Genomic DNA, 20,263 nt, shown 5'->3' on the forward strand with positions numbered 1-20,263 from the left:
TTTCAAAATAGTGCATATTCAAAGTCACTTTTGTCCTTTGGTTAGAAGAAAAATGGTACATGCAAGTTGGTATATTTACATGATGCATGACGACACTTGAAATTCTCAAATGTCAAGCTTTCAGTTTCAGAGCTTTTCGGAGGGATGCCTCTTGAAAAATCTCACGTGTATGTGCAAAAGTCAATAAACTAAGATAAAAGCTGATTTTAAAGTGATGTGTTCCCCTGAGCTTTACAGACTCACTTCACAGAAAGCCTACCCAACATATGGCTTAGTGTCACTCAGGCTGAGATTCATCTGCTTTAAATTAAGGTGTGCAGCGTGCAGTTGGGCACCTCCCCAAGTGTACACATGTAGTATGATGCAATGATATTAGGCCAGATAACACATGCCCATAGAGCAGTGAGGTGCATCCCAGATATTTTGACCCCATCCTGAGAAGCATAGTTCTATTAAAAACCACCTCAATATTTGTAAGTTGTGCACAAAGAAAGCACAATTCAGTCATCAAAACTTAGCTGCTTTTGTCTCTCTGTACACAGAGCATGGCTGTCAGAGCACTCAGGACTCACTTTCAAAAAGGGAACATAAACTTCCCTTGGCCTCTGAGTTATGGAACACATGGGCCAAGAAACACTAAGGGTATTCAGTATATGCAGAAAGGAGAAAAAACTGCTGTTGAAAGGGGAAGTACAGCCACAGTCAATGATTTGGGAAGGAAGGAGAGTCTCCATCTATCAGGTCCCAGTGTCAAGAAGCAGTTGAGGCCAAAGACTCAACATCCTTGGTCATGTACTGGAACTTTATGCCTAGCTTGAAATTGTACAGGTGGACCAGCAGCAAAACAACTGGAAAGGGAGAGCATGGGGCAGTACAACAGTACTGCTGTCAGTCAGCTGCTTTGCTCTTTTACGAGAGCAGTGTTAGCATGCCCTCAGCTATGAGGGAACAGAGTCTTCACCCTGGAGAGAAGGTTTTGATATCTTCAATTCCATCTTATGTCAGGGGAACGTTTGTTCTGCTCCCCTGGCCACCTGGCCAGGTGACAGTAGAGTTGTGATAATAGCCACCCCATAATTCCAGATCAAAGAGCTAGGAATAGTCACTGCTGCCATGCTGCAGCAGTGACCAGGCTGAGGCACATGGGGAATCATCTGTCCCAGCAGAATGCTTCCTTGGAGGAGAACAAGTCAGTTGTCCACCAGACAAGATGCCTGTTATAATTTTGAAAAAATTTGATGACTAGAATGGGCAAGATAAGTCCATTTTGCATGCTGAATACAGTGCTGGTATTTTTTACCTGCTTTGGAACCAAACTTTCCCACCAGAGTATACAAAGGTGCAAGATGGTATCCATACGGAGTCTGCATCTTAGAGCAGAGCTTATGTCTAAGAAGCTGAAGTCTAAATCTTCATGTGATAGGCAAACAAAAAGTGAGACAGTGTTTACCTTAGAAGTATGGCCCTGCTGAATCTATGGCACTGCTGAATCTGCTGAATTCACTTGTCATGTCTCATTGATGACCCTATAACAGTAAAGAAAATCAACTAATGTTTGAAATCTTTATTAATTGTCTGGAGTTTTCATTGCTAGGAATTAATATTTTCTGTGGCTCTAGGAAGAATTAAAAATAATCTACAAGGTAGAAAACAGAGAACATAGACTCAACCCCTGCTGATTACCACTAGCTTCCTGTTCTGGTGGAACTGTGCTCAGGACAGTATAACTGAAATAAAAGCAATGGCCAGCTCACTGATGACCTTGGCTTAAACATTTACAAAGAAAAGGAGAAAAGTTTATTTTTCCTGGTTACAATAACACAGAAGGGGAAGCATCAAAAACAAGAGGAGCTAATTAAGCAAGAAAGCAGCATGGAATATAAATTGACCAGGACTGTATGCAGCCCAGAAATGAATAATAGTCTTGAAAACTGCATCTACTCAAATATGTGACTTTTAAATAATACATGTCTTCATTAATGAATTAACAGGTTTTTGAAAGGAATGTTTGATTTTCTTGACATGTTAAGCCAATGAGTATAGAAAGATGGAGAACTTCACAAAAGGCTGCTGGGATGACGGGGTACGGGGTTTTATTTCTCCTCAGTTACAAAGGAGTTTGGAGTGGAAAGTGTCAGATGTGCCTCCACTCTGGGGAAACAGTGTAGGAATTCAAGAGACCAGTCTTATTAGACAGTTGTGAGCTGGGATGAGATTTGCAGATGGGGACAAAGGTACAACACTGGGTGGCATTATGCTTGGTCTCACCACTATTCTCTTGAGGATGAAAGCAATGTATTTTTCCAAAGCACTAATTTATACTTTTGCTACTCATTTGTAGTCTTACTGTCCCCAGCACTCTCTAAATAAACAATACCCTGTATAGAGAAAAAATTAATAATTATTTATAGGGAGAGGATCTTTGACACTTGATTTGACATTTTCACTGAGGGATGTAATCCTACTGCCTAACATTAGGCATTTAATATTAGTTTCTGATATCAGACGCTCCTTCAGAGAATGGAGATCAGCACTTAGATCAGTTCTGACTTGCCCTTTGGAAGGATCTCTGTTGCCACACTGACTGTAGTGAGGTTGAAGACAACTGACCTCCTCACTGGGACACCCAAATGCCAAAAGTTAGGTAAATGTGGATTCCTCCTTGAGGTTTCACAGCTTTGATAACATATGGAAATTCGTGGGTTTTGATCCAGGTCTGATGATCCATCATAACCAGAAGATTTTGTCCTTTATTATCACTGTTTTGTAGCTTCAATTTCAATCCTTGTTATTTACAAAACTTGTTATTGGTACTTTTGTAAATTTTAAATTTTACTAGTTTTCACCTTCCTGGATCCTCTAAAGTATAGGCAAGGAGTAGGCATATTTATTTGAATGCAGCCATTGTCTGACCCTATTCAAGGTACTGTCATTATTTTTTCCCATTCCCATTGTACATTCTAATTCAACTTCAAAAAGAATATTTAGTTTAACCTCTGCTTGAAGAAATGAAATGGAGATCACCTTGATATGAAAACAAAGGAGGTCATATTCAAACAGACTTCAATGGGACCTGCCTGGAAGTTTGAAGTACTCAAGTGGCAGGTGATGGATAATGAGCCCAGAAACAAAGCACAGTAACTTCCCTGGGGAGTCTATTCATTTCCTCCTTAATTAGTTTACCAAATAAAGTAAGTTAATTTCGAACCATTCTAAAGCATTACCAAACTGTTGACTTCCTTGAGCATGCTATTTCCCCCTTGTACCTTTACCTTTCCTACATGCATTTCAAGAGATTCAACAGCGTACCCTGAGTCGGAAGGGACCCCGTAAGGATCATCCAGCCCAACTCTTAAGTAAAAGGCTTTAATTACGGGCCTGTGGATGGGACAGAGCGCTCACCCACGCTGAGGAGTCAGTGGCAACTGTTTGATATCAAAAAGAGTGTGTTTTTTCCACGTTAGATGGATAGAAAGCTGCGCTCTAAGTGATACATAAAATAGAAGGAATCTCCCTAAGCGTTGGGAAGGCCGAGCGTGGCACCCACGCCGTGCGCTGACAGCCTCCTTCATCTTTTCCCGCAGCCCTTCAACACCGACTCCTGAACTCCGGCCGGCGGCAGGGAGGGAGCTGCGGTGCAGGGAGGGAGCAGCGGCGGTGCAGGGAGGGAGCTGCGGTGCAGGAGGGAGCTGCAGCGGTGCAGGGAGGGAGCAGCGGCGGTGCAGGGAAGGAACTGCAGCGGCACGGAGGCAGCAGCGGCGGTGCAGGAGGGAGCTGCAGCGGCACGGAGGGAGCAGCAGATGGCGCGGCCGCCGCCCGCCTCCCCGCGGCCGCTCCAGCCCTCCCGGCCCCGGAAGCGCTCCCGCCTCCGCTGCTCCCGGCCCGGAGGTCCCTCCCTCGGCCGGGCCCGGGCTGGCAGCGCCGGGGCTCCAGGGCCTGTGCCGGGCGGCTCCAGCGGCGGCACCATGGCGGCGGCCGCGGCGACGGCGGCGTCCTCGGCCCCGCCGAAGAAGATCGTGGCGCCCACGGTGTCGCAGATCAACGCGGAGTACGTGACACAGGTAGGGCCGGCGGCGCCTCCGGGCCGCCTCTGCCGCGGCCGCAGCCGGGGCTCGGAGGGACATTCTGGCGGCGACGGCGCCCCGGTGTTTAAATAGCCTTTGCAGGCCGTGGGTGATGGGGACGGGGTCTCGCTGGGTCGTAGCTGCGGAGGGATGTACGGCTCTGTGGTGTACCGGAGGGTATTTCCCCCGGCTCTTCCGGACCAGCGGGTTTTACAAAGCAGCGCTACCAAACGCATCAGTCCAATACACTGCCCATCGCTGTAAGGCATGTTTTAATGTGTGAAAAGCTGCCGAGTTCTTTGTTGGTTAAAGTTCTAAGTGATTTTCTACAAATCTTCTTTTCTTTTCTTGTTTTTTTTTTCTTTTTTTTTTTTTTCTTGGAAAATCTGCTCTCCTACCTCTTCCAGAGCATCGAGAAGCTTGAATAAAGTTGCATAGGAAGTTCTTGTCGTCATTGCTCAGGAATATTGGTGAAGTGATGGCTGCAGCAAAGAGCCTTAGAATGCTAGGCTTTTAAATAGAACCTCGAGTTACTTGTCAGGTTCCTCAAGGAAGCATAATCATTAGCCATTTGGGATTTGCAGTTCCTGAAAGATCATGGCATATTTTTGATGGATTTGATAGACATAAGTTAAGAATAGGAAATGTTTGTTAGATAGCAGCCTGTGCATCTGAAATTTTTCCAAAGAATCGCTTTTCCGTTGAAAGACGTTTAGGCATAAAAGCCTATAAACAGCAGTGCTTCTCAGCCTTAAATGGTTGATAAACATTGCTGTTACAAGCCATAATTTTGATACTTGTAGTTAGCATAAGCAAAAATTAAGCAAGATACTAATGAAATAAAATTTGGGTATGGAATATGTTGTAGAGATGTTGTATCATTGACATGAAAATATATGTATTTAACCTTTCTTTTTTTTATTTTTTTCCTTGTGCAGTTAGCAAATAAATACTGGGCTCCACATGTGAAGAAAACATTGTCTTTTGATGTAAAGGTAATTACTTCTGCTGGAATTGCATTGGGACTGTAAAGGAATGAGGATCAACCAATCTGTGATGTGCCAATATTTAGTGTTGCTTATTTTATATGAGACTGTAGGAGACTGCTTGGAAGGTCACCTGTTGCTTGAGACACCGTAATTTGTTATGTGTTTGTAGTTTATAAACGTAGGCACTGTTAGGAAGGTATGCTGTAGCATGCAGTTAATTTGTAGGTTATTCAGAATAAAATGTCTTAATGCATTTTGAATTGTGTTAGTGGGTATATAAAATTCTCTTAATCTTTTTCCATAGGTCATTGAAGATGTATATACAAAAGAAATTGTCAGGTCAAAGTAAGTACACCAGTTGCTTTGTCTTATTTACCACCATTCCAACATTATCCTTGATGGAGTTGTTTCTAATGTTTGATAGAATACTTTCAAACTCACCTATATATATATTAAAAACAGATGAAAATTACTCAAATGCATTTAAGTAATTTAACCATTATGATATTTGAAAGTCTGAATGTGGTAACAAGAGAGTTTCTAAGCCCATAAACCTTAAATGTGGTGGTTGGAGTTAGTATTTTTCAGGCCCTTTCCTTTCTAGTGTATTGTCTTTTATGTTTGTTTTGTTGTGGTGGTTATAGAAGGCCAATCTCTTCTTTTGTCACAAAGGAATGTAAAGAAAAAAACTGCTGCAGAGTGCACTGCCTCTAGCTTCCTCCTCTGTTCTGGCTGCTGTTACCAGATTCATGAAGGGAAAGTGGTTTCAATGAATTGTACTGTTAGATGGGGGAGATGAATCCAAGTTACACTGCATTCTGCAGCTCTCTGTGCAGAAAAGAGGTGTAACTGTAGCTGGAGCTTTTTGGGGATTGAGCTCTGCAGAGAATTCTCTTTATTATTCCTGTATGAAAACAATCTAAGAATTTGTCATATGGAGTCAAAGCAAACTTCCATTGCTAGTCACTAAGAAAAAAACACCATTGTGAACAGATTAAATATGTAACTGTAGTTTTCCAGGAGACACTCTCATCCGCTAGCAGTTTGTATCATCAAGGCTATTAGAAGTGGTGTTTTCATATTTAAAAGACCTACATGAATCTCTTTAAAATGTAAATTTAGTTGCTTAATGAATCTCTGTGAACTTAAGCATTTCCAGTGTTAGAGCAGTTGCTTCTGCATTCAACTGGTTGCTATTGCATGGAAATGTCAGGACAGAAATAATTCCTGAGTATTTCTACAAGTCTCCTTATATAATGAAATAAGGGAAAATATAGTCATTTTCCATACAGCTGTGTGTGGGAGGTTTTCTTTCCTGTGTTAATTGATTAATTTTTCCTTTTTAGGTTTGCAATTAGAAAGATAATGCTTCTTGAATTCAGGTAAGCTATTGGGAGGGAAATTAGGAGTTAGATTTTCATAGGAACCTGTAAAGGTGAGAAGCAAATGCAGGGCAGTAAGACAGTTTGAAGGTAGTGGGTTCGTTCATACTTTGTAAGGCCTTGAATTGTGTACTGAGGAAAATTAAGTGAGGAGAGCTTAGTTTAAAGACAAAGTAATTCTATAAATGTGAGTGACATCTCAGAGTGTCTTGTTTTGTGACACTTAATTTCTAGTGTAAGTGGAGCACTGAGAAAGAGAGTATGAATGAAATAAGTGAAAAATTTGGGTCTATGATTTGGAATGTATCATTAAGTCTTAACTCAGAACTCACTGAAATCAGAGCTTTTTGGATTATGTCTCTTACTAAGAGGTTAAAAATGGATTGTGCTACAACAGCATCATTAACATTTTCTTCTCTTGAAAAAGGATGGAAGTCTAAACAGTAGTTTACAGCTGCTTCAGACTTTCCTGGAAGAGCTTACAGAATATGTCTAAAAAAATGTAAAATAAATATTATCAGTATGTACTTAAACCCACAATATTTTATGTTCTGGTTCTTTTAACTCTCAAATCTTAAGAAAAAATAGGAGATGTTTTTTGTTTGAGGTACATTCTTTGTTTCAAAAAGGCTCAAGTCCCTAAGTTAGTACCAGTAACTACAGAAGGACAAACTTCCCTCAGTTTTTTGCATTTTAATTAGAAAAAGTGTGGAAGAGAAAATGTAAATTACGGAAATGGCATGCAATTGACTTCTAGAGTTTGCCTGTCTGCAGTAGCCCAGAGTTAGAGGTTCCTGTCCTTTCTGGGAACATTGTTAGTGTCATCAGTTACTGAGTCTATCAAGTATTGCTTCAGTGACCTAGATGAGAGGTAACTTGAGGAACTACTCACAAACTATGAAGATGGCTTTCGGGGGAAGGAGGGAAAAAAAACCCTTGTGGATAACTGCTTTTTAAATGAGTGACAGATTATGTGGGTGGCTGCAACTAATGAAATACTCTTTATCTCTTCACAGTCAGTACCTTGAAAATTACCTATGGATGAATTATTCTCCAGAGGTGTCCAGTAAGGCATATTTAATGTCAATCTGCTGTATGGTGAATGAGAAGTTCAGAGAGAATGTCCCTGCGTGGGAGGTAACTGATTTCAATTGCAGCTAGAATTGACTTTGATCCACGAGTTGCAGCTTTTACAGCATGCTCACTTAAAGTGACAGAAGGTAGAAGAACTTGTAGTGTTAAAAGGAAATGGTGCCTCAGCTGGAACACCTCATATGGTGTTTCAAACTTTGTGTTCTTTTTTGGAGATGGGAATCAACAGGTTAAAAATTACTTGATTCCTTCTGGTGTGAAAGTCCTTGGTTCTGCTGTGAGATGCCAAACATTATCACCAGCATTTGCTTTTTTGCCACTTGACAGAGGTTGGGTATTTACAGAGAAGTTCTTGTTCTGATATTGAAGGAAAAAGAAGGATTTCTATATCTGTATATTCAAGAAGGCACCACTGAAAGTCTTAATGTATTATCCAATAATGTCTTGCTTAAAACATGTGCATATTGGTTTCTACCTTTTTTGCTTTATACTTAAATAATGTTTTACTCTTGTTTAGTGTATATTGTTTGCTTGGGGTTTTTTGGTGGCTTTTTGTTTTGGGTTTTTTTTTTTTTTGATAATAATAGGTTTAGAAATTATTTAATGTTTCTACAAACAATCCAGGTTTTACAGGCCATCTCAACAACAGAAGCCTAGTTATGCAATCTTTGCTGGCATTGTTTCAGAAGCACACTTACTTCAAGTGTGTGCCATTACTTGAGTGTTGGCAAAGCACAAAGGATTAATAACTTGCTCATATATTATCTGTGTGCTTTTCTTCTGGCATATGTACTAGAGGTAAAATGACAGGTGCACATATGTTCCAAGCAGCTTAGTTAAATTTATTTGGTACATGACTGCCCTTGTAAAGGAACTACTTTATCTTGGTGATTGTTCAGTTTATCTTTTTCCTGCTCAGGTAGCTCAATGGAAGTTCCAGGACCATAATTAATCTCTGGTGGTTTTTACTTGCTCACTCTTTGCACATCACTTAGAGCTGCCATAGCTTTGGCCAAAACCTACCATTTATCTTCTAGCTGGGAAATGTTAGAGTATTTCTGTGCAGTCACGAGGTGAGCATTCCCACAAGACTTCACCTGTGCTTCTTGTTTAGTTTGTCCTGTGCATCACTCTTAGACTATGCAGAAGGTATAGGGGGAGGATCCCTTGTCAGAAGGATATCATTAGTCTGTTTTGCTTGTGCTGCCTGGTTAGAATAAATGAAAATGAAAAAAAAACAATCCCTTCTTTTATAGATTTAAAGGGATTTAGTGAACTTCAGCCGTGTTATGTGAATGAAGATTGAAATTATTTCTATCAACCTGACTCAAAATTACCTTCCTCTTCTATTCCTAGACATTCAAAAAAAGGCCAGAACATTTTCCTTTCTTTTTCAAACGCATACTGGAAGCATCGCTGGTCGAAAATGAGAGTGAGTACTCTCTGCATGAACAGACAGTCCTGCTGCTTTTCCTTGATCACTGCTTCAATAGTTTGGTATGTTAAAAGCAACTGTAAATATTTCCAGTGTGTTTATGCTGTTTTGTGTTTGTAGCAGTTTAGTTTGAGCAATTTCTTCTTACAAGGCAGATGAAGCAAAATTCCGATTTAAGGAGAACACAGTACCAGAGGGCTTTTTCCCTCTGTTTTGACTCTGACTTATGTCTCTTACACATTTGCTTTTCTCTGACATAAGGTCATAGATGAGACTTGCAACTGAAGGATTGGCAGTTACACAATTAAAAGACAGGATTTAATATAAATTTTTGTATTAAAAATGGTACTGTAAAATTTATGTATTTATATTTGAAAAGGTGTTTTACATTTAAACCCAATAATTTACTACTGTGCTCTTTTTAGTTTGCCTAAGAAACAGCACAAAATTATTTCCATTAATTATTGAGAAATACAGTGAGGCTTTTTTCACTTTTGAAACCAGCTTTAGATACAATTTTTATCTGCAGTTCTCCTGAGTTAGTTTTAAGAAAGCATTAGACCAACTTGTGTTCTCAATCTATGGTTAAAACAGAGTTAAAGATTCTAAGTAGCAAGCAGGTAGAACACTTTACCTGTTATATGAAGCAGTGCTCTTTAACCTCTCTTGCTACTGGGCTTCTTCCTTACTTACATTTCATGTGGGGTGTATTATCCAAAATCTGTGTCTACACAAATATAACTGTCTCTCAGACAAAACAACATAGAAAGTGTATTAGTTGATTTTGGGATTAGGAATGGTTTTGGGAGCCAGTAACCATCTTGAACTTTATCTGTTTAGTTTATTGAGATAGTATTTTTCTGTAGTGGCCATTTTACAATGCATCTTCATTTTAAACAGTATGAGGGTGACTACAGAATCCTTCTTGTAGAGCACATTTCTAATACTACATGATAGGGAAGCTGTTGAAAATGTGCCTGTAAAAGCACACTGTTATTAGAAGCTGCCCTTCTTTGTGAAAGGCAGAATGAAATAATCACAGTAGTGTTTTTAGTGAAGAACACTGAAGTTTGAAGTTTCAGAATGCTGAGAATGGAGTATTTGTCCATGAAGACATACTTAAGATGTTAATTGAAATTTTTCTGTAGCTCAGGAAAGAAGGAAAACTTTGTTGATCCAGATCATATTTATAGTTGGGGAGAGAACATTTGAACTGACATGGAGAAAATTACTTGTTTCAGACCATGGGAAGAGTGTAGAAGAAGTGAGAGAAACTTGATAAATTAAGGGCTTCAGGAGACAAAGAACAGCTTAAAAACAAGTAGAGAAAGCACAGTGGGTGAGTTCAAGAATAAGAAATGATGGAAGAAGGATCATCAGTTCTCAGCAGCTTTTGTCTTAAAAATACTTGCATGGATGGGGCCCCTGATGAAGTGTTAAAAACTGACAGACTTCATGAAAAGTACCAAAAATACAGAGGTGTCACTGGGTAGGGTTATAGTGCAGTTTCCTGTAGGAAGTTGTGAGATCTGATAAAACAATATAAATATTTTTGTTAGATTTGTACATAGATGTATTTTGTAAGACAGGCATATCAGAAAACATAAGAATGTTCTAAAAATTTTTATCATCTGTAACTTTCTAACAGGAAGTGGATTTGATCAGAGGACAGGTGCAGCAGCTGATTTCCTTACCCATGTGGATGGCTCTACAACCTGTAAGCATAACACTGTTAACTGGCAGAGCAGTTTTCTAGGCAGTGTCCAAATCCTCTACAGTAAATTCTCATGGAATACTGTAGAGGAACTTTAATATTTACAGTGTTGCTATGGAATTACATTTTTGCGTGCTTTGCTAAATTCTTTCTTTTTGTTGCAAATTTCTGTGTAATAATGTTTTTGATGTAATTTTTCAGAGAACTGAGCTTTGTTGTTTATAGCTTCTTCAAGCTGTAATTTGTAGACAAGGCCATGAGGTCACAGGGAGGCAGTGGAGTTGACATCTAGTCGTGGCTAGACTCTCTTGCATTATTACATTTTTGTTCTACAGTGATACTTAGTGAGAATAGCCAGAGACAGCTCTTTATTTCAGTTTGTTATATATTTTTTCTTTTTTCAATAAAAAGACTGGACTGTGTTTTTATCTCATGAAAATAAGGTTCCTTGGTAACTAAATATCATTTTAACATTTCAGAATCGATTGGAACAAGAGTTGAAAAAGACACCAAAACTAAGAAAATTCTGGAATCTAATTAAGAAAAATGATGCAAAAATGGATGAAGAATCAAGAATGCAGTATGTACAGAATCCTTTTTTCCTTTATGCATTCATTGTGTTTCAGCTAAAATAAATTGTTTCAATGAAAAAGGTGTATTTTGAAAACCTGTGGCCAATGAGGATTGATCATACCTGGTCTCCTGGAAGCTGTTCTGTTTTTCAGTAGTCTTTATGCAGAATACTGTTATAGAACTTTATATTGGTCAGGGAATTTGTGATATCAAATCCTAAAACTCAAGGATGAAAGCATGAAAGAATATTCATGTAGCTACTCACTTTTTCTCGTGACCTTTAGCAAATGTTTCACTCTTCGGTGTATAGCTTATGCAAGTATTTCAATAAATCTGTATCTATCTCACCAAAATTAAATGTTCCAATGCCTTTGTGTTGCAATGTGCTAAGGTGTAGGACTGACTTCTCTTTGACACAGTAAGAAGCATAGGTTGTTAATCAGTTTCTGTGCCTAAAATGTAGGCTGCCAATCTGTCTTCCTGAGTGCAGAGAGAAACTTATCATCTAAACAGTTTAGGTATGTTTCAAAGCAACCTACTATCAGTATAATAATTTTGAAGCAACTAATTTTGTATTAGTGAAAGCTACAATATACTTCTAGTCTGCATTTAAGGAGTATTAATTTTTTTTGTCATATGTCCAATTTTAGAGCATATCGAGAGAGAAGATTTCTTTCACAGCTCATTCAGAAGTTCATTTCTGTTCTAAAGTCAATACCTGTCTCAGGTAACTGTGTTTCTTATGTTACTTTGTTATCTGGTAATCTGTGTGAAAATCTTCTTGTGTTGCTGAAGCAACTAGTCCTTAGGATATCAGCCTGAGGTTGGGGACCTTATTCAGGTTAGGCTTGTAGTGAACACTATGCTTGTCTGCATGGATTTCATATCAAAATGAATATTCAAATCTGTATATACTTAAAAAAACAGTAAACAGCTACTTTAAACTTCTTTCTATTCAGTATGTACGTAGTAAAAACAAAATTTCTGGAAACTGATATTCTTTACTGTGTGCTTAGAGCCTTAAAGCATTTCATACATACTTAGGTGCCTTATTAAATAGGTGGTATAAATGGATATCATAATGTTCTGTCTGTTCATACTGTTGATTTACAGTTAGAACAAAAGCCTAAGTGAAGTGAAATTCTGTAAGATTTGACTGCTCTTGAGTCATTGTGACAAGCAAAATTATCTCCTTGTCTGATTTAGAAAGAAAAAGTGTTTGTGGAGGAAGGTGTTAGCCTTTTAACAAAAAAGGGTTATTATGCTCTAAGCACAGCACAATTTGGGTGAAATCAGTTCTCAGAGTTCTACTTTTTCTTTTAAACTCTTAGCAAACTTCAGCGCTTACCTGAGCTGTAAATTTTGTAATGTGGCTTCCTCAGAAAGGATACTTGTCCCTTCTGTTTTCCTAATTATGCTAAACCTGTTTTGGGAAGATTACCTTCAACCTTTTTTGAAGGCTGTAAGAGTTGCAAAGTCATTAAGGGAGATGTGGTGTGTTTTGACTTGGTTCTAAAGGCCCCTTAGTAGTCACCTCTGAGTACCTTTGAATATGGTCAAGGTCTTTTGCTCACATCTTGTTTGCAGCTTTAAAAAATGTATTTTTGAGTACCTGGCATTAAAAGTTCTTAAGGAACATAATGGGCAAGTGATACCTCGTGGAAGTGAGCATTTTTGCATGTTACATTCAAGGTTTTTCAAAGCAGTTAAAATCACTCCTGAAATTCTGGTTCTGTTACTCTTTCGTTGTTAACCAGAAGAATTTTTAATATAAGAAAGGACTGTTTCAAAAAGAGAATAATGTTTTCGTCAGCTTTTAACAAGATTAAAATTAGTATTTTTATATTTGTACCATTTATTTAGTTTTTAATGAATTCTTCAAGTGTAAGTATATTGTGATGTGGATCAATTTAAACTTTTTGATTTTTTTATCTAGGTCCTATTTCTATGGACAAAGTTCATTATTGTGAGAGGTTTATTGAACTCATGCTGGACCTTGAGGTAAGTTTTTAAATGGATTCAGCCAGTTTCCTGGTGTACTTTTCTAGGGTTGAAGTACATAAAGTAATTATTACAGCCTTATTCCAGATAGGAGGTGATTATGTCACAGCTGTGCATGTGGTTGTTTAAAAGTGATTTTCCATCTGTAAATAAGAGGTTGTAGCATTGCATCCATATTGGGAGCTGACCAACAATGTTGATAAGCCAGTAGACAAAGCTAGGATCCTAAAGTGCTTAATGCAGAGGATTTAATTGGAATAGAGGTAGTAATACTGGTCATTTCTGAAAATGTGTGATGCTTTAATCTGGTAGGAATAATTCAGAATTATTCTTCCCGGTGCTTAACAGGTCACGTAAAGACTCTTTTGTGCTGTTGGGTTAAATCCCAGAAAGCAGCAGTAGTCTGAAATGCAAACTATTCCTGTTTGACTAGAGTTCATTATTTAGAAGTACCAGGTTGGGGAATCTGAAGTTTGTTAGAGTAATAAGGTGTGGAGCAAGGTTTTGTGAAATTTTTCAGCAGATACCAAGGAAGTGAGACAGATTTAAACACCACAGCGCCAGTATTAAAAGGCATTCATTTGCAATTTCTTGCATGAGTAATTACTTATTTGAAGTAACTTCAGATTCAGAAGGCATTGTGAAATAAAACCAGAGTTTTCTGAAGCAGTATCACAGGGAACTTTAAAATGCCTTTAAAATTTCTGCAGGCTCACTCTGTTAAATCACTGAAGTAGTCCGTGCTTGTAGTTGCAATAGATTGAATAATTTAAATTAGAGCTTGCTGTCTTATGTATGTAATATACTCTGGTAAGAGAAAACATGTTGGAAGGTGAACTGAAGTCTGTCTGACTTAAAATGCTTAGAAGCAGCACATGTAAGATTGGTTCTCTCTAGGTATTACAGAAAGATTAGAATTCAGACAGGTTAATAAAGCCTGTTCAAGTGACTGGAACAAGCAAATGAGAAATTAGCTGTAAATTCAAGTCTTTTTGCCTTTATAGCATGTACTGTGTTAATGGGCTCTTTTTACTTGCATTAAAGCCTTTTTCAGAATGTTACTGTTTCATATTACAGTGCATACAGTGCCATCAAAACTGGTGATTTCATAAGTTGAAAGTAATCATTCAGTGGAGACTTCTTATGGTTTTTGTAATTATTGTGCAGGGCAATCAACATCTTCTACTACAGATTCGTCTTAGTTCTAAACATCATGCTGATGCTTTTTGGCTTTCCAAATTCTGTAGAGAACAGCTAATTTCTTAAATTGTTGTGGTCTTCTATTGTGTGCTGTTCAACAGTTGCTACATATAGCAGCTTAATCTATTTACATTAAAAAGGAAAGATCTCTATTTTTGTTATTCAAGATTTGAAAAATACTTGAGTATTTTTCAAAGAAAAGAAGATACCCTATCATACTTAGAAGAAGCAGTTGGCAATTTTAAGGACCTCAAGCTTAAAATTCATTAAATTAGTGTAGAAAACAGACATTTAAAACAATGCTGAAGCAGTTTGACATATCATTTGTAGCACACAAACGTTTTGTAGACACTTAGTAGTAGAATAATTGCTTTATTTTATTTAATTTTTGACTGGCAGGAGGAATTCTCACTCATGGCAAGTTCGTGCCATGCTCCCCGTTACATAAAGGACTGTTCATAGCAGCTTCCCTGCATAAGCCCTGTCTCTTGGCATACACAACTGCTGCTTTAATACCTCTGTGAGGGTATTAGATATCCAAATACCTGCAGCAATCTATCTTAATATGCCTTCTTGAAATGGAAAATCCTGAGAAGCCAGGATTTCTTACTTTTTGAGGAGTTGTTTGTGTTAACATGATGTTATTTACCACAGGCTTTGCTTCCCACACGGCGCTGGTTTAATACAGTGTTGGATGACTCCCATCTTGTTGTTCACTGTTACCTGTCTAGTCTTGCTAAAAGGGAAAAAGAGGGTCATCTCTTCTGCCAGGTGAGATACAAAGTTCTCGGAAAGAACTTTTTCATTCCCTTTGTTTCTGAATGCTGCAGTTGGTTTCTTTTTATTAAAGATAGGCTTTTGTTTGGATGCAAACTACATGTTTAAATAAATCTTTCACACAGTATTATTTTCTTACCTGTGCCTATGTGTGTGACTACTCACATAGCATTTCATACATTTCATGGAATCACAGGATGGCTTGGGTTGGAACAGACCTTAAAGATCATCCACTTCCAATGCCCCTGCCATGGACAGGGACACTTTCCACTGGATCAGGTTACTCAAGAGTCCCATCCAATCTGGTCATAAACACCTCCAGGGATGGGGCATGTCGGGGCACCCAGTTCCAGTGCCTCACCACCCTCACTGTGAAAAGTTTTATCCTACTGTCTAATCTAAACCTGCCCTTATCTTTCAGTATGAGGCCATTCCCTCTTGTCCTATGACTACATGTCTTGTGAAAAGTCATTCTCCATCCTTCTTGTAGCTCCCTTTAGACACTGTAAAGGAAGCTATAGGGTCTCCCTGGAGCTTTCTCTTCTCCAGGCTGTGAAGTCTGAACTCTCAGCCTGTTGTTAGAGAAGAGGTGCTTCAGTCCTATAGTAAACTCCTCAGGACATTTTCCAACAAGGTTTTTTAGTGTTGGAGACCCCAGAGCTGGACACAGTACTCCAGGTGGCGTCTCACAAGAGCAGAGTAATATTTCTGCTTCTGATTTTGAGAAGTTCTTAAAAATCTGGAAAGCAGTGCAGCTTCTGGCATGCTTTACCACACACATAGCAGAAGTTGTCACCACTGCATTCTTCTCTTGTTCATTTTGACTTCACACTGTTTGCAGTGCAGCTGTTTTTCACACCTGTCCTTCAGTTTACTCGCTCATAGCTAGTACATTGGTTTTTATATGGCACAATCTGAAGATCTGTCCCTTTCCTGCATCTCAGCTGCTTTTCCTGCTGCTTACTGTCCCCCATCTCTGCCACTTGTTCATTTTCTCCGGGGGTCAGTATTGATGGAACAGAAAGGCAGCAGCACATCTGATGAATTTTCTTCCTCCAAGTTAAATAATCCCATTGAAAGGTCAGATGAACTTCAGACCTGCCATTAGAGAGGGCAAAAGGGCACAAGGCCTCTCCCTTTTGGTAGCAGGAAGCTGTAGGTTGGGTTCAATGACAGCCTCTGGCTAGATCACCTTACTGTGATCAGTTTCAATTTCAAGTCCTAGTTATCAAGAAACCGTATTGCATGTGGACTATACAGAAATTTTGATGGCTTGCAGATGAGATACCTACCAAAAACTATTTTGAGCATCAGCCAAGTATAAAATTCAGATACCACTCCTTAGTCTAGTCCTTCTAGAACTTTGAGGAGTTCTTGTTTGTGCATTTGTCCTCTTGAACTGTGGTAGTGTTTGTAGGGTGTCTCTTATTGTTAATCCATTTATTTATTTTGATGATGTCTCAGCTTTTAGATATGCTCAAATTCTACACTGGCTTTGAAATCAATGATCAGACTGGAAATGCTTTGACTGAGAATGAGATGACTACAATTCACTATGACAGAATTACTTCCCTACAGGTAAGTAGAGGATGAAGTGCTTATGAAAGAGGATTTGGTTTTGCTGTTCTAGTCTAATTTGCATCTGGAATAGGCATGAGGTTATTTCCCAAATCAAACCCCTTATTTTCCCTCTTGATTTACAGGAATAGCTTTAGCTTGGCTGCCTGTACCAATTGAAGACGTGTAATGCTTCAGCATGGTGGATGTGACTATGACAAAAATAATATACTCTAGCAAAACATCAGCATTTTTGACCTTGTGTTACCAAAATGAACTGTTCCTGTTAAGTCTGTTAAGAAGGGAAAGCAGAATGCTGTAGGACTCTGTGGGGATGCAGTAGGTGGCAGCATTTCCTTAAGATCAGTGTGCACATGTGCCTACAGTGGTCCCTTGTACAAATTCACTCACACTTTTTAGAATTACTTGCATCAGTTTTAACAGAACAATTCAAGGAAGCATGGTTAAGTTAAACTTGTTCCTGGCTTTTCTTAGTTGCCTGCAAAGCTATGTATCTGCTCCCTTATGTTTTATTTTAATGACAACAAATGCTGTTAGAAGGGTGAAATAAGGAAGATACTGTGTCAGAAGCAGAGGAGTAAGTGATGGTGTTAAGAAAAATGGAGATTTAATCTGCCTTGTATTTCTGTCCTGGTAGGATCCCTAGAGTGGCTCATGTTATGTTAAGAAACCATGCTTTCTTCTAAGTTTTTAAAGTGTTATTAAGTAATTTGATTAATACACTTACATCCACTTTTCATGCATGGATCTTTTGCAGAGAGCAGCATTTGCACATTTCCCAGAGTTATATGACTTTGCACTCTCAAATGTAGCTGCAGTAGATACTCGTGATGCACTGGTGAAGTTATTTGGACCTCTTAGGTAAGTTAGCAAATTGAAATTGAAATTCTTGGTTCTCAGTATGATTAAATTTAACAAATTTCCAGCTTTTTTTCCTTCTGCTTTCTCATGTGCATAGCCAGTAGTTAACCTCTAACTTGTTTAGTTTATTTTTTTTACTCTGTTCTGTAGAAGAACTACCACAGAAATCATGAAAGCATGCCACTGCATTAACTGTACTATATTGTAAATGCTGTGAATAAAAGGATAGCAGTATGTATTTTGACAAAGGCAGTGTATGTTTTGTTGCTTGCTTCCGTGTCAGGTCTTGAAACAATACAAAAATATCCACCCCTTGCCATGTTTATTGTAGGTGAGAGGTTCAGCTTACACCTTATACACAAACTTCACTTAAAAGCCTGACCCGTAACTGTGTAGCTCTGGTGGAATCAGACAGCCGGAGTTTTCTTTAAGGAAAAAGCAGCTGCAGTAAGTGCTCTCTCTGGTTTCAGTGTGACTGAGGCTCCTTGTTTTCCTTTCGCTGTGCAGCTCCAACGTTCTCCACCAGGTGGCGTCGTACCTGTGCCTGCTGCCGCCGCTGGCCGAGGGGGAGGACACGAGCCACGAGAAGGAGTTTCTGCTGGAACTGCTGGTAAAAGCACCATTAATGCTCCTTGCACTTTTTCTATTGAAAACTCAAGGCTTAGCTACATCCAGCAGCTACACTGCAGTAAAGTAGTCATTTAGAATGTTTTCTGAACCACTTGTGAGCCACAGCAATGTTGCTGCAATAATTGGCATGTTAAGATGGGGTTTAAAACAATATTAATTAAGTATTCGAAAATGCCTATTCATAAATATAGTTTCCATGAGAAACTAATGTGTGTTTTTTTAGGGCAATAAGGAGAGCCTTGTAAATGGTTTTGAGTTCTTCTGAAAAAGTTTTTGTCCCATTTAAAAACAGTACCTATTTGGGCCTCAAATCAATTTGAAATATTATTTGATGCACATCATGGTTTTTTGGATTCAAGGTCTAGCAATACTACTGTAGGCTTCTAGTTTGATATCAGTATTAGAATACCATATCTGTTTTTTAAAATCTCATTCATGAGTTTGTTTTGTGGTTGTTGATTTCTTTAAAAATTGTTCATATGGTTTTCTAAGGTATTGAGGATAGTGATATGCCTATGGCTGCCATGGAAAGATACTTGTTCAGATAACACATGATAGTAGTGGATAGATTTTTTTGTGTCCCAAAGAGGAAACAAAGACTAACTGTTGCTGAATGAGTAGTATTAGTTAGGTACTGACCATATTTTTAATGGAAAGTAAGGTGAGTTTTATTTGAAGTTGATTCTCTGCTGAGCCTTGACTGAGTATTTTCAGTTCTGTTGTGCCATTTTTGGTCTCCTGAATACCCAAAGGATTGTTTGATTCTTGTACTATGACCAGTAGTTGGGCTTTGTGTTTGTTCATCTTCTGATGTCACGGTGTACATTTAGTTATATTAAAGTATTTAATTAGAAAAATATTGGAGAAAACTCGAGTGACCACCTTATGAATTATTGTCTGTTTCAAAAGTATCTATTGTTCCTTTTTGACTCAGAGGTTTGAAATGCTTCCTTTCTTTAGGTTTCCCGTCATGAGCGACGAATATCTCAAATTCAGCAGCTCAACCAGATGCCTCTCTATCCCACAGAGAAGATTATTTGGGATGAAAATATTGTGCCAACTGAATATTACTCTGGAGAAGGTATGATTAGTAGTTCAGTAAATGCTGCAATTAAAAAAAGGAGTTCTGATGTATTATGTTTATTCTGTCCAAGAAACTTACACATGGTACTTTGGCGTCTTCCAGTATCTTAGAGTAAGATCAGGGGGTTGTTCATATGTAAGATCATATGTTGTTCTAGTGTTCTGAACCATTCAGGTTCTTAAATGCAGATCAGGGCAGCTCTACTGTCATTCATCCTGTTCTGGGTGGTTTGCTCCTGTTTGATCAGCCAAGTATATTAATGGCAATATGGGTTACAGTGGGGGAAGGAAAGGAGGGGCAGGAGGAGAAGGCGGATCATCATTGTGACTTTTTAATAGTGCATTAAAGAAATTTTGTTAATGATGAAATGTAATTTTGTCTAGTAATACTGGTTGCTAGTGGAAACATTTCCTCCTGTGGTGAACACTTTTGGAATTATGGTATACTGATGCTGCTGTTGTGAAGTATTTCTTTTGCTGTCAGACTGTTACAAGTATTTTTTTTTCTGTTTTGCTTCTCTTAGTTTAGTTTGCACTTTCTCTTTTTTACCTCCATGTATTCTTTGTTCATATACCTAGCTTTACAGGACAGGGTTTCTTACCTTGTGTTGAGAAATGTGTTAAAGTATTTTATCGCCATCAGGCTTTCCACAGTATAAATCACTGGGTTTTGCTGCCTTTCTTCACTGCTGTTGTATTTCAGTGCATGTGAAAGTCAGTATGTAGTGCCTATTCCAGAGAAAGTTTTCAACAATGATATTGCAAGTTTCAAAACCAAGACGGTTTCACAGGTCTTAAACATAGGTATCAAACTGGAATAGTAATCCAGTAATGTTAGATGAATAACTTAGAGGAATTATAAACATGGACAATTTGCATCTAAG

General features: G+C 38.5%; 1 protein-coding gene across 2 annotated transcripts in view; it reads left to right on the plus strand.

The window, feature by feature from the left end:
* Window positions 1-3,892: 3,892 nt before the first annotated feature.
* AQR (aquarius intron-binding spliceosomal factor) overlaps window positions 3,893-20,263 on the plus strand; it is a 46,073-nt gene continuing 29,702 nt past the window's right edge. The window contains exons 1-15 of one of the 2 annotated variants that reach the window (XM_059849826.1): window positions 3,893-4,061; window positions 5,003-5,059; window positions 5,358-5,398; window positions 6,400-6,435; window positions 7,452-7,572; window positions 8,884-9,024; window positions 10,611-10,679; window positions 11,156-11,256; window positions 11,900-11,976; window positions 13,186-13,250; window positions 15,105-15,221; window positions 16,692-16,805; window positions 17,563-17,666; window positions 18,174-18,276; window positions 19,257-19,377. In XM_059849826.1, coding sequence (XP_059705809.1) covers window positions 3,966-4,061; window positions 5,003-5,059; window positions 5,358-5,398; window positions 6,400-6,435; window positions 7,452-7,572; window positions 8,884-9,024; window positions 10,611-10,679; window positions 11,156-11,256; window positions 11,900-11,976; window positions 13,186-13,250; window positions 15,105-15,221; window positions 16,692-16,805; window positions 17,563-17,666; window positions 18,174-18,276; window positions 19,257-19,377 — 1,363 coding nt within the window. In that variant the 5' untranslated portion in view covers window positions 3,893-3,965. Of the gene's footprint in view, window positions 4,062-5,002; window positions 5,060-5,357; window positions 5,399-6,399; window positions 6,436-7,451; window positions 7,573-8,883; window positions 9,025-10,610; window positions 10,680-11,155; window positions 11,257-11,899; window positions 11,977-13,185; window positions 13,251-15,104; window positions 15,222-16,691; window positions 16,806-17,562; window positions 17,667-18,173; window positions 18,277-19,256; window positions 19,378-20,263 lie in introns of those variants that run through there. The other variant, XM_059849827.1, reaches the window with a different exon arrangement.

Source organism: Haemorhous mexicanus, chromosome 6 (genome assembly GCF_027477595.1).
Source record: "Haemorhous mexicanus isolate bHaeMex1 chromosome 6, bHaeMex1.pri, whole genome shotgun sequence".
NCBI classification, from domain to species: Eukaryota; Metazoa; Chordata; class Aves; order Passeriformes; family Fringillidae; genus Haemorhous; species Haemorhous mexicanus.